This window comes from Ceratosolen solmsi, unplaced genomic scaffold (genome assembly GCF_000503995.2).
Source record: "Ceratosolen solmsi marchali unplaced genomic scaffold, CerSol_1.0 scaffold63, whole genome shotgun sequence".
In the NCBI taxonomy this organism is placed as follows: domain Eukaryota; kingdom Metazoa; phylum Arthropoda; class Insecta; order Hymenoptera; family Agaonidae; genus Ceratosolen; species Ceratosolen solmsi.
The window spans coordinates 2237442-2251328 of NW_011948437.1; the positions used below are offsets into that span (position 1 = coordinate 2237442).

The 13887-nt window shown below is 22.8% G+C and overlaps 2 protein-coding genes across 4 annotated transcripts; one reads left to right on the plus strand and one right to left on the minus strand.

Moving 5' to 3' along the window:
• Window positions 1–6469: 6469 nt before the first annotated feature.
• On the minus strand, window positions 6470–7380 carry Elp6 (Elongator complex protein 6). Of its 2 annotated transcripts, none has more exons than XM_011503361.1 (3): window positions 7103–7380; window positions 6632–6998; window positions 6470–6546 (listed from the first exon to the last, which is right to left on the minus strand). In XM_011503361.1, the coding sequence occupies exons 2-3, from the start codon at window positions 6986–6988 to the stop codon at window positions 6538–6540; spliced, it is 366 nt and encodes a 121-aa protein (XP_011501663.1). In that variant the 5' UTR covers window positions 6989–6998; window positions 7103–7380; the 3' UTR covers window positions 6470–6537. The 2 variants fall into 2 exon arrangements, with proteins under 2 accessions (XP_011501663.1, XP_011501665.1); XM_011503363.1 differs by having other exon boundaries at window positions 7319–7365.
• Window positions 7381–9164: 1784 nt separating this feature from the next.
• eIF3e (eukaryotic translation initiation factor 3 subunit E) lies at window positions 9165–11377 on the plus strand. Of its 2 annotated transcripts, XM_011503365.1 has the most exons (8): window positions 9165–9231; window positions 9330–9509; window positions 9652–9795; window positions 9872–10030; window positions 10102–10224; window positions 10306–10541; window positions 10693–11022; window positions 11095–11377. In XM_011503365.1, the coding sequence occupies exons 2-8, from the start codon at window positions 9420–9422 to the stop codon at window positions 11351–11353; spliced, it is 1341 nt and encodes a 446-aa protein (XP_011501667.1). In that variant the 5' UTR covers window positions 9165–9231; window positions 9330–9419; the 3' UTR covers window positions 11354–11377. The 2 variants fall into 2 exon arrangements, with proteins under 2 accessions (XP_011501667.1, XP_011501666.1); XM_011503364.1 differs by lacking the exon at window positions 9165–9231 and having other exon boundaries at window positions 9260–9509.
• The last annotated feature ends 2510 nt before the right edge of the window (window positions 11378–13887 follow it).

The window sequence follows — 13887 nt, forward strand, 5'->3', positions numbered from 1 at the left end:
CTCTCATGACTTCTTAAATATGGCGGCGGCCGCGATCAACACCGACGCGCACGCACACAATTCACTGTGAAGAAGAAAACCCTTGTGAGCGGGTGCGTGTTCATTTGAAGTACGCGAGAGATATATATGAGTTTTACTTATGTGAATGATTACAAGGTGAATTAATTGTTTATAAATTTTATGGAGCAACAATTAGCGCTCACATTTACTAGTCAAAATGTAGGATGAAAATCTGCCAAAACAGCGAGTATACGACTCTTGTCGCTGCTTAGATTATGCACGTATGCATGCGCGTTGTCGTTCATATTTTCATGAGCGCGTGAATGGCTACGTATATGCACATGCACTAGATACCTTTTAGAAAATAAGAAGAAAAAAGTAAATGTTAATTTTTACATTTAGTGCGCGCGAGCCTGTGTATGCGCGTGTGAAAGAGAAAGATAGACAAATAAATAGACTGATAGACAGATGCACAGACACACAGCAGATAAACAGCTAGATAGACGGATAGATAAACAGATAAACAGACAAGTAGATAGGTAGATAAATGGATAGATAGTTAATTAGATAGATAGATGGATAGATAGATAGATAGATATATAGATAGATAGATAGATAGGTATATGGATGGATAGATAGATAAATAGATAGATAAATGGATAAATGGATAGATAGGTGGGATAGATAGATGGATTGCTGGGTGTTGCTGTATATCGACAGGTAGATGAATAGATAGATAGAGCAAGACAGCAAGACAGCAAGAGAGAGAGAGAGAGAGAGACACACAGATAGAGAATAAATGATGAGACATACGGATTGATGTAGTAAAAAATAGACAAGTCGCGAGAAAAGAAATAATAGAAATGAAGTGGGCTACAATCCATATTCTTATATAACTAAAATCAAGTTAAAATTCATACGACTATATAGTAAAGCTAACGTTTTTTCCGCAAATTGATAACAAACAGTTTTATAATTTAAAAATAAGAAAATTACTAAAACAATTTCTGTGAAGTTACCAATGTAAGATGTCATATAACATCCAATTCTTTTGTTTTTGCAAATGATAATTTATAAAACAAAAAATGTTCTAAGAAATTTTTAAATAGTAGATGAAGCTTTATTGAAAGTTTGAATTTTACACAAGATTCATTTTTATATTTTACAGTTAAAGAAAATAATAGAATGAAATAGAAAGAGATTCATGAATGTTTACTAAAAATTCGTATAAATTCATGCAAGCATATTCCTACATTAATTTAATTCTGTTTGGCCTCATTAAATGCTAACGTACAGATATACAATTTAATGCAAAGAAGAAATACAAAAAATTTTTACCAGTAACATTTTTATAAAACTTATAATTCCATAATTTAATAAAGTTCAGAGAAGTTATTCATTACTTAACTAGTTCATTTATTTAATAGATTAACAATACTCTATTTTTAAAATAGTTTTTTAAGTTTAAAATTATAAATATTGTATTATACATATTTTGAAACACATTAATTATTATATAAAATTTTCAATATTATATTTGTTACTTTGATACAGACAATCGTATAGTCTTAAAAATAAAAATATCAAAATTAACTGTTGAAAGATTTAAAGTAAAAAAAAAAACAAAAAATTTTATAATTTTGATTATAAACGATACGTCAAGATTCGAAATGAATAGTATTAATTCTTGAAATTGTATATAAGCTCAAATTATGTCAAATAAATAATGCAATCGTTAATTTTTAAATAATTGTAAGCGTCAAAGTAATCGTTATAAAGAAAAGAGAATATCAGAAGTCTTTTTATTGACTAAAAATAATGCCCTTTTATTTCATTTAAAATGAAATACAAATTTTGTAAATTGAATAAAAAAATTATCTTATGATTTAACATAGGTTTAATTTTAATCTAAATTTAAACTAAATCTAAAATTTCAAAATCTGAAATATCAACTAAAATTAAAAAGTTAATAAACATAAACCTATATTCTAAAAATATAAATTCACTATACACTAGAGTTTATAATATTATAGCTTTTATATGGATTAACCAATATTAATAAAGAGAAATGAATGATTTCTTAGAATATTACAATTGCAAATACATAATTTTACAAATTATTGTAATTGCATACTATATATGTAATTGTATACAAAATATAGTAATTGATATACTTGTTGAAATAGAGTTTTATTATAATGTATTATACTTAGATAATTGTCGGCAAATGAATAAATATAATATTTATAAATTTAGATTGAGTGATATTGAGAAAAATAAAATAAAATATTTTTGAACGTAAAATATTTAATATAAATAAATTCAATGTTAAAAAAAAGATTTTGTAAAGTACAGAAAACCATAAGTTGGAGATATTTTGCTAGGAAAGAAGAACAATTTATCTATATTTATCATATAGATCTTTGATAAATCTTATGTAACAGCGTGTAAGAATTGTTTACTATTAATTTTAATATAAAAATTGTGAGACGATTATCGTAAATTGATCACATTACACTGCATTCAAATAAATTTCAAATATATATAATAATCTTGCATATAAATGTATATGGAAATAATTTTTAAAATAAATTGGAATTATTAAATAGTATTGAATTAAAAGATACACGTATGTACATGTAAGAATAATTGAATTGAAATATAGGAAAAACTTATGAATCTAAACTATTAAAAACAATTGTATCTTAAAATTAAAGCTATGTGGTATTTATTATGGTGCATTAATATTATTACAATTACTTGAAACTATGAAAACGATGTGCTTATGTAAAAAAAATGAATGACATTTACGTATGAATAGATTCAATTATAATATGAATATAGAATGAACTATATTTTTTACAAACTTTTATTGTAAATTATGTTTCTGAAAAACAATTAATATAAATTTTGGTTATTTTTTTATGGAGAAGTCCAAAGATTTCACAGTGATACAACAATTAAAATTATTAGTTAGATCCTGGTAAAACTATTAGAAAAAAATCTTAAATGATTACATATAATGTTTACGAATAAAATTAACTAATTGAAACATGTAGTAGAAAATATTTATTATTGAGTCATTTAGTCATAGCCATCTCTAAATAGCAGCATAGATTATTGTTGAACATTTTATATTAAATTATTGAATAAAATCATTAAAAGAATAATTAAATTGGAAAATTATAAGAAAAAATTAATTGATTGCTTACTGATATGGAAATTGAAAATATTTTAGTCGGATATAGAAAATATTATTAATTTTGTAATTAACATTTATACAGAAAAAATTAACGACTGATACATAGAAAGAATTATAAATATACGTACTTCAAACTTAAGTACTTTTAATATTAAATTAATCATCCCTCTAATCTGATTTCAATCATTTGAATGTATTTTCTTGAAAACCCTATACGTCTTGATAAAAGTATATGCATCAATTTAATATGAACAAGAGGGCATTTCAAATGGTAAAGGAATAAATATTAGCTTGGTTATAATTGTCAAAGAAAATAATATACTACACTACGTTGGCGAATAGATAGAGTTATCAGGATATTTCATGAAAATGATAGCATCAACTGAATAATAATTATAAAAACTTTTTCCAAAATGTAGGATGAATATATAAAAAAGATTTCGGCATTATCATTTATTAATTTATTATTTATTATTATATTGTTGTCAGGATTTACATAATTTAATAACAAATGTACATATTGTAACAAGACTATTTTATGCTCTTAATATTTAATAAATTTTTACTTTAATTAAACACATTTGCTTAACAAATTTAACTTCAAGTAAATTACATATTCAGTCTACATAAGATTTTGAACTTTGATTCTATTTAGGAGATAAAACTAATTGCAAAAAAGTTAGAGATATCGATATGTTAAAAAAACTGAGGTCGAGAATTTATAGATTACAATATAATATATTTTTTTAATAGTGGAGTAATGCTCAAAGTTTCAATTTATTCAATTTTCAATCCATTATTCGAAATGTATTATTTAGAAAATTATGGATATCAGTAAGAGTGAACAAGTAACGAAATTTAATTTTTTCTCTGTAATACAATAATGTGTATTGCGAAGGTTAAGCGAGAATAAAGTGTCATTACCTTTCTACATGTGTTTACATAATTGTTGGAAATAATCAAAATAAAATTTTTTTGACAGATTAGTATTTTATATCAATGGAAATTTTTTTTATAACACTATAGAAGTGCATAGTCACATTAGTAATTAAGTGAAAGAAAATAAATATGATTTTTTTTCTTGTCTAAACAAGATTTAAGAATTTTGTACTTAATTATTTAGTTCATCATGATATATACATATTTTGTAAATACATACATTTTTGTAAAAAATTTTATCAAAAGTATTTTTAATAACTGATATTAATTTTCATATTTCATTAAATACAATAACTACACTAACTTAACAAATTTTTGATAGTATTTTCGATAATATTATATAAAAATAATAATAATAAATGAAATAATTGAATATATCATTTAATTTTACATTTTTTAAATTCATAGATAATTTATAATAAAAATATGAGTTTCCTCTTCTTGTACCTACAAGTACAATTTTCATACATATATAAACGAAAAAAAAGTTTTATTGAATCATGATATATAATATATTTCATTATTGTCGCTTGCGACAATATACAATTTACAATGTACAATTTTATGAATAGCAACAATACAGTGCGAAAGCGTTTTTCATTTATTGTCTTATATATTAAATTCTATTTTCATTTTTTAAAATAATTGTACAGCTATCCAATGGTAGTCTTATTTATTACAATTTCGGAAATTATAACTAATTAAGTTTAATGGAATTTCCTTCTTTTTAAATTAAAAGTAATTTTTAATGCCAAATGATGTTTATAAAATTTAATATTGTTAAATATAATGTGAGATTTTAGATTTTGTAATATATTTAGTATTGTATATGGCTTCTTTTAAATTTCTGTAAATGTTATATAATAATTCTGTAAATATTTAAATTTAATCACATTTAAAATAATTTGCTTAGTAATAATTTAAAGTAAGGTAATATTTTCAAAAATTGATTTATCATTAAATAAAGTACAAGATGAAGTATAAAAACGAAGAAAATACAATTATTTTGAATCCATAGAACATTTATATGATTTTAAGAAATATTAATAATTATAATGTATTAATATACGACAATAAAGATATCAATTAAAATCCAATGCTTACAATGAAAAATTAGTGTATAATTTTTCATAGATAAATATGAAAATTATGCTATAAAAAAAAGTAATTTTTAATATAATCAAAAAATTATAAAAACAGAATTCCTATGCGAGAATGAAATAAAATGTATTTTATTGAGCAAAAAATATATTTATAAAGTAGAATGAAATTTTAAAGTAAATTATGTAAAGTTTATACCAAAATTATAGAAATAGATAAATATTTAATTGGGTAAATTGTTAATTTGAAAAAGAAGATTAAGATGAAAGAACTAGTCTCTACATAACTAACATATAGAATGTTAACATGTACATATTATTTTAGAGAAAAAGTGGGATAAAAAAAATGAAAGGATTTTGAATTATATCATATTGTCAAATATACACTTTAATACATGCAATTTCCATAATAAAAGTAATAATAATTAATTACATGAGTTCTGTAAAAATGATCTAGAAAGTAGTTTACATTCTCAATCATAGATAAGATTTGGTAACTCTTTAATATTCAAAACAAAGGATAGATGATTCAATAAGTAGTAATATAATTTGTAATTAAGCTAACAATCCACAATTATTTATTTAATCCACTTTGAGCAAATTTAAAATTCATTATTCACTCTTTTAACAATCGTTTACAAAAAATGAATTAATAAATTATTTAGATATAATATGTAAATAAAATAGAGACCTTTGAATGTTTTATAATATTAGAAAATCAGTAATGAAGAAAATCAATAAATACAAATATTATTAAACAAGTCTATCAAATTTCAATTCAATAATTATATAATTTACATTTATAAACGTTGCTTTTCAATAATAATATTCAATTGTTAATTATACAGTAATTATACAAATATTATAAGCATCACTTTTTCAAAAAATAAGTTTTTTATTAAATTTGTAACTTAATTTATGTATAAAATATTTACATAGCAAGTAAACTACCAGGAGCAAAGAGTTTTACTTTTCGATCAAATAATTTAAACAAATACATCATTTCTTCTGGATATTTAATACTTAATTTTTCATTTTGTGATTTCCAATAAATAACTAGTTTACCAGAAACATTCTTTGAATATCCTTTTTTTAATGGTTGAATGCTTATTATAAGTTCAGCAAAATGTTGCAAGCCATGAGCTATTACGGTTGGTTCACACAGTTCATTAACATTTTTATAAATATGACTTGCAATACAAATTGTTAAAAATGGTTCTCTATTAATAAATGATCTTATATATCTAATAAAAAGCCAAACATCTTCGATATTTAGGCCAATATCAAACAAGTGACTCATATCATCTATAATTATATAAACTTTTTGTGAATCAATTTCTTTTTTAATTGATGTATATTCATGCTTAATTAATTGAATAATTTGTTTTACCAATCTAATTCTTTTATTTTTTATATTAAATTCTGGTGCTTTATTATTGGTACAATATGCATTATTCTCATTTTGAATATTTTTGTATATAATATTAAGCGGTTCGACTATTCTGGTATTTGAACCTTGCAGTTGATTAAGGTTATATCCAAGTTTCATTCCAACATTATAAAAGTGTGAAAATGTATTGTGAAATAAAACAAAGCAGATACCATGATTTTTATCCCTACAATGTGATATAATTGCATGAAGTACGAAATTTGCATCGGCATTGTGATGTTCTTCAATAAATACTAAATTATTACTCAAATCAATTTTATCAATATCAATAGTTTCCCGCACTTCTTCCATTGTCATTTATATTGTTCTAAAAAAATTGTAAGTATTTTTGATAAGTTTATATTTTCATTTAAGTATTGAAATAGCTACTATTTATTAAAATAAATAAAGAATTGATGTAAGTATAATTACCACGTGCTTATAAAGTTTTAATTAAAAACTTTTATTTAAGTAGATAAATCATAGTATTGATAAATTATGTAACGTAGTGTAAAAAGAATAACTGAAGGATTAACCTCAAGTACAAAATTACTTATGAAAGGTTTGAAAATACGTTATAATTGAAAGACAATTTAAATAAATTAATTTTGTTCGCCGAATACATAACACACAGCTGAATAATAATACCTGGAACACAGTAATCCATTTCTTGAATGGCGGAATAGTGTTTAAAACGTACCGACTTTTAAATTCGGTCAATATAAATGTGAAGATATACAAAACGATAATTGAAAAAGTAGGACCAATAGTATAATATGATTTTTAAAATTTTGTAGATATTATTACATTTAAAATATCAAAATGTAATTAGAAAATATGACAAAAAAATAAATATATTACTAAATTTGAAAAAAATGATTAGAATATTAAAAAATTTGTGATAAAATTTTCAATAACTCATAAGGTATTCATTCTTTTCTAAGATAAAACGTTTTTAATTCAATACGTATTAATGAAAAAAAACTATAATATCAATTTAGAGTATAAACTAGATTATAAAATTTTCGATAATAATTTCGATCGCTTTTAATTTATTGCCATTTAATACATATAATATAATGTAATGTGCATATTATATACTATACTTATAAATAAAATATTTTAGTGAAACTTAAATTTGAAGCGAAGTATTACTAGAAATCATTAGTTTATATTATAAAATTTCGTGTAACAATTTAATCAACATTATGTAGATATTATCATAAATACATTTTTGCCCTGATTTTATTATTATATAGTGTATTATAATATATGGCAATGTACACAGTAGCTTTGTTTATATATTCTTAGAAAATTTCAGTATATACACAACGTATATATTCGCAAGCATCAATGGCTGAGAAATACTCTTGCGCGTATGAGAAAATAATGTGTGAATTATTACATTAATTTTTAAAATTGAATGCGTTTAATAAAAGATCGATATAATAATGCAGTACAAGTATAAAGTCGATATGAAACATCACTTATAGATGAACAAATCTTAATAAAAAAAGTATGTACACAGATATATTAAAAAAAAATTATATTATATTATTTTTATTAATATAAATTAATCAGAAGATACCCAGTTTTATATTTTGTAAAAATGTGATAATATTTTATAATAATTATATTTAAATGATAGATACTGAAATTCTATTAAATGAATATTAAAAATATATTTTCTTTATTAATTATTAATTATTAGCCTCTGATTTTAAAATATGTTAATGTATAAATATTTTAAAAGAGTACTATCGACTTTTATTTATGTTTAAATTATGAAAATAAAATAAAATTATATTAATAAAGGTAGATTCATATTTCTTTTCTTTTAAAAAGAATATATTATTAAAATTTTTACTTTTGTAGTTGTGATTATTAAGTTCAGATAGATAAAAATATTGCTCTTTCATTGTTCTTTTACTTGTTTTTAAAAAAATGTATCTTATGATTTAAGAAAATTCGTCAAATTTGTAACTGACATTTAAAAATTTATAAATTTATTTAAAAGTATGTTTATTCCGTAGTAAAAATTTGTACTGAAAATTTTATAAATTATATAAAATTTTATAAAATCATATAAAAATTTTACACTGACATTTAAAATATAACAAATATTTCTACTTCTATTCTATAGGTGACAATTTAATATTTTAGTTTTCAAAGTGTAAAATATTACATTAGAATTCGTTAATGCATATGCTGTATATTTATATAAAATAATTTGGAGTTAGTATTTTGGTTAACAAGAAAAAATTTTCTATCATGAAAATGTTAAATTATGAAGTTAGAACTATAACATTCGCTTCAACTTCTTAGAAATAATTCAAAGAAATATAGAATAAGTTTAATATTTATACATGTTTCAAATTTAGTTGATATAGTTTTGATTTTTTCTTTAATTATATTTTTTAATATAATTTTTTAATATAATTTTCTTTAATTATAATATTTTTGTTTTTATATATACATTTATTTTCTGATTTAGGTGTGGCTCGCATACTTCAATTTAAGAATCCAATCATAATGCTATGTGCTTCACGGTCGTAAGAAACGTAAATTTCCTTTCTATACTGACCACGTGACTTTCTTCTATATGCGTTGTATATTCATTGTTTATTACCTTTTTTGAGTTTGCCTCTTTTCCCTTCAGGTAACCTATCAGCTTCGTATACTTCCAACTATTAGTGGGAACAGTTCATTAATTTTTGTATAAAGTACTTAAATATTAAACCAAATAATTATGGCAAAGTTCGATTTAACATGTCGTATTGGCCAGTACCTCGACCGGCACTTAGTATTACCGCAGCTTGAATTTCTCAACGCAAATAAAGTAAGGTTTTCCGACAATTTTTCATATGGCTCCTTACTTCAACACTTTTCTTATAATATTATAATGTTTATCCACATATGATTTATTGTTCACATATACTTCTTTTCGTCAATATTATTATATCATATTTATTGTACTTCAGATTTTTGATGAAAAGGATTTACTCCAAGCCAAACTAGACACCCTTAGTACAACTAATATGGTTGATTATGCTATCGATGTAAAGGAGCAACTGCATCCTGATACCACTAAACCACAAATTAATATGGATGGGAATGATTTAAATGTACGTATTAAATATTTATATTACAATAATGCAAAAATACGAATATGTATAATAATTTATATATTGCAATATGTAGGAATTAAGAAATAAAAGAGTTTTGATTTTGGAAGAATTAAAACGATTACAAGATGCTGATAAAATTTTTGGAGTATTAGAAAATGATGAAGTTATGAAAAAAATGGAAAGTATGCGTGATTCCAAAGCATTAATAAAATTTTTGGCAGATTTAGCAGATGTTAGTATATAATTTATAAATATATATTTTATTATTAATCTAGTTTTAATTCCAATTTTTATATATTTTAGTTTCGAATTGAAATGATGGAGGATATAGTAAGACTTGCTAAATACAGATATGAATGTGGTAATTATACAACGTCAAGTTCATATTCATATTTTTATATGTTAGTCATGCCACCTTCAGATAAGGTAAATGAAATTGAAATATTTAATATTCAACTTTAATAAAGTTATTATTAAAATAAATATTAAATTTCAATTAATTTATAGAATTATTTGAACGTGTCATGGGGGAAATTAGCATCAGAAATCCTTACACAAGAATGGGATACTGCACTTGAAGATATTAACAAATTACGAGAATATATCGATAGTAACGTTGGAATTGGAAATCCACTACAAATACTTCAACAGCGAACTTGGTTAATTCATTGGAGTCTTTTTGTATTCTTTAATCATATTAAAGGAAGAGATATGATCATTGATATGTTTCTTTATAGACCACAGTATGTATATATATTTTTAAATTAATAATATATGGTATATTATAATATTATATTTTTAATTAAAAATAAGAAAGCTTGTTAAAGTAATTACTTATTTCTAAAAATTAATTTATAAATCAAGCTGTAATATATTTATTTAAAAATTTTCTAGTTATTTGAATGCAATTCAAACAATGTGTCCACATATTCTTCGTTACTTGGCTGCTGCAGTTATTGTTAATCGTTCTAGAAGGGCAGCATTAAAGGATCTTGTTAAAGTTATTCAACAGGAATCATATACATATAGAGATCCAATCACTGAATTTCTTGAACATCTTTATGTTAATTTTGATTTTGATGGAGCTCGTCAAAAATTACAAGAATGTCAAACTGTCTTGTGTAATGATTTCTTTCTTATAGCTTTGCCTAATGAATTTGTTGAAAATGCAAGGTTGATGATATTTGAAACATTCTGCAGAATTCATCAATGTATTAGTATACAGTGAGTTTTAAAAAATATTTTATTTCTCAACACTGTATTGTGTAAATATTAATATTCTGCGTTTTTATATAGAATGCTTGCTGAAAAATTGAATATGGAGGTTGATATTGCAGAATGTTGGATTGTAAATTTAATTCGTAATGCAAGACTTGATGCTAAGATAGATAGTAAGTTGGGACATATAGTAATGGGAGGTCAGCCTGCTTCACCATATCAACAACTTATTGAAAAAATTGAAACATTAAGTGTAAGGAGTGAAGCTTTAGAAAATTTAATAGAACGAAAGGTTAAAGCAAAAAATCAAGATCCAATAAGTATAGTGTGGAATTAAGGTAATGCATTCATATTTAATGAAAAATAATTTATTTATTATGAATACATTTAAGTGTTTGGACAAAACATATTTTAGGTGTAATCATGCTGCGGTCTGGAACTTTTTAACAAAGTAAAAATAAAGATATTGAAGATCTGAGAAAATTAAATCGATTCTCATATTACAAAACGAATTAAATTTTAATAATTTTTGCAGTGAATACAATTTTTAATTTAAATTAAGAGACGTGCTTAAGGAATTTTTATAATATGAGCAATGAAATGAAATATACATATATAATCATAAAAAACTCAGTTTATTTAAAGCTGTATTTATTTATTTTATTATAAACCTGATGAAAAATCTATTTGTTCATAAAATAAACTTTTATTGCTATGTTATTTATTATGGTAATATATCATTTCAAATGTAATAAAATAATTCCATAAATTTTTAATAGAATTAAATTATCTAGTAAATTAATATCGAAGCCTTAATATTAAAAATTATGTTTGATATTTTGTGGTAATTATTTTTTTGTTATACTTATAACTTTAAAGTAAAAGAATATATTACTAATATTATCATTAGTATACATATTTATGTATACATGTAAAATATATTTTTAAGCAAAGATTTAATAACAAACAGTTTTTATCACCATCAACAATTTTTGCCGATACATATAATTTATTCTAATATATTCCAAGAAACAATATTAATATTTTATACTTTTTGCAATTTAATCCATGTTTCTACATTAAGTAGCATAAAATAATACTATAGAATTAAGATATAGCTATTATGTATCCACAAAAAGTTTAGATTTACCAGTCAATCGATTGATACTTCCACTCCGTTGCTTTCAAATATTCTAACTCCTTTCTTAAATTTTGAATACGTTTTTGATGAAGCTCTCGATTAACACATTTTTGATGTTTTTGTACTTGAAGATCAGATTTAATGCGATTCATAAATTTACTTGTATTGCAAGACTCTGAACATTTTGATTCTTGCATTCTTTGCACGGGTGATGCACCTAAATTTGTAGAGGATAATCCAGCAGTATTCATACTTTCAGCTGTTTTTCTATAAATAAATGTATATCACTTATTTTATTGTAAATTTTCTAGTTTTTGAAATGTACAAATAAAATATATCCAAATGCATATTCCGACATAAGCCTACAAAATAAAAAATGTGATATACATAAAAATAAAAAAATTGATAAAATATTTAAAAAATAAACTTTTAAATAAAAATCTAACCTATTCATTACAAATAATGTGAAATAATAAATTGACGAACGAAGCTAATAAACCAACAAATGCCCGAAAAACGTTAATAAGAAGTAAAAAATACAATAATGAATAAAGGAATGAAAATATAAATATAAAAAGGTCCAAAAAGTTAAATTAATTGTTTTATTAAGTACGTACTCACTGTTATAATGAAGAGAAGTTCAAAACAGTCACCGATTCCAATACCGTCGTGGGTCAAGGGCAAAAAACATTATGGGTTCTGCTGTGACCCATATAAGAACGAACCACTTTCTAACAGTCGTCCTGAAAGTGATCAAACGCTGAAAAGCGTTATTTTAAATGCTGGAGGGCCTAATGTAAAAATCCGGCTCCTTGAATTGGATCGAATGCCGCCGCCTATGAAGAAACTACGAAAGTGATTTTTGCAAAACACGTTTAATTTTGATTTTTTTTTCATCTATAAATTACTTTATAATATAATAAATACGATTTTATAATAAAAAAATATATTAAATTATCATTCTTATATTATTCATTAAAAATAATTTTGCAATACTTATAGTACTATTGTAAAGCATGACTTTTTCCCTTTTTCATTAAAGCACGATAACGTATTTATTACCTTTGAAATTAATATACAAGGCTTAAATTAAAAATAAATTATTATTGCTTATGCTATAAGAAATTGCTTTTATAATTACTTTGTATTACTGATTTTAGGATAAAAAATAATTTTTATTGAAAAATTAGTCAATTAATCTTGGAAAGGTAATCCTAATTAGCCAGGGAGTATTTGGTTAGTTTGCCAGTTTTTAATTTTTAATGTACATATCAGTAAATTGAATCAAATTTATTGTTTAAATAAATAAATTTCAAATTTATTTTTCATGCTTTTCAAGTTTTTATCTTACGACACTGATAGTTTAATGAAAAAAATAATAAAGATATTTTGCAAGAAGCATAAAAAGTTTATATTAATAATTTGATGTGCTGTAAGAAATACAATGAGTTTTAAAAACATGCAATTTTTTTTAACAAAATTAAAAAAATTACATTTTCATAATTTACAAAGTTTTTAATTTCAAGATTCTAAATCATAGTACGTTAATAATCACTTAATAGGATTCGGTTAAACTAATAACAAACTGTATTGAACACAGAAAGAATCATTGACAGAATAAATGCAGACTTGTCTTACACTGGTTTAATTTTATATTATATATTTAGAAGTTTACTTAGTTCTATATATTCATTTACATATTATATTAAATTATGACACTTGCTTAGAAT

What these genes read in the sequence shown, in the direction of transcription:
- Elp6 (XM_011503361.1), bottom strand. Translation starts at nt 6,988, where the DNA reads ATGACAATGGAAGAAGTGCGGGAAACTATTGATATTGATAAAATTGAT.
- eIF3e (XM_011503365.1), top strand. Translation starts at nt 9,420, where the DNA reads ATGGCAAAGTTCGATTTAACATGTCGTATTGGCCAGTACCTCGACCGG. An exon ending in TCATGCCACCTTCAGATAAG is followed by an intron (nt 10,225 to 10,305) that starts GTAAATGAAATT and finishes ATTAATTTATAG; the next exon opens with AATTATTTGAACGTGTCATG. An exon ending in ATGTTTCTTTATAGACCACA is followed by an intron (nt 10,542 to 10,692) that starts GTATGTATATAT and finishes AAAATTTTCTAG; the next exon opens with TTATTTGAATGCAATTCAAA.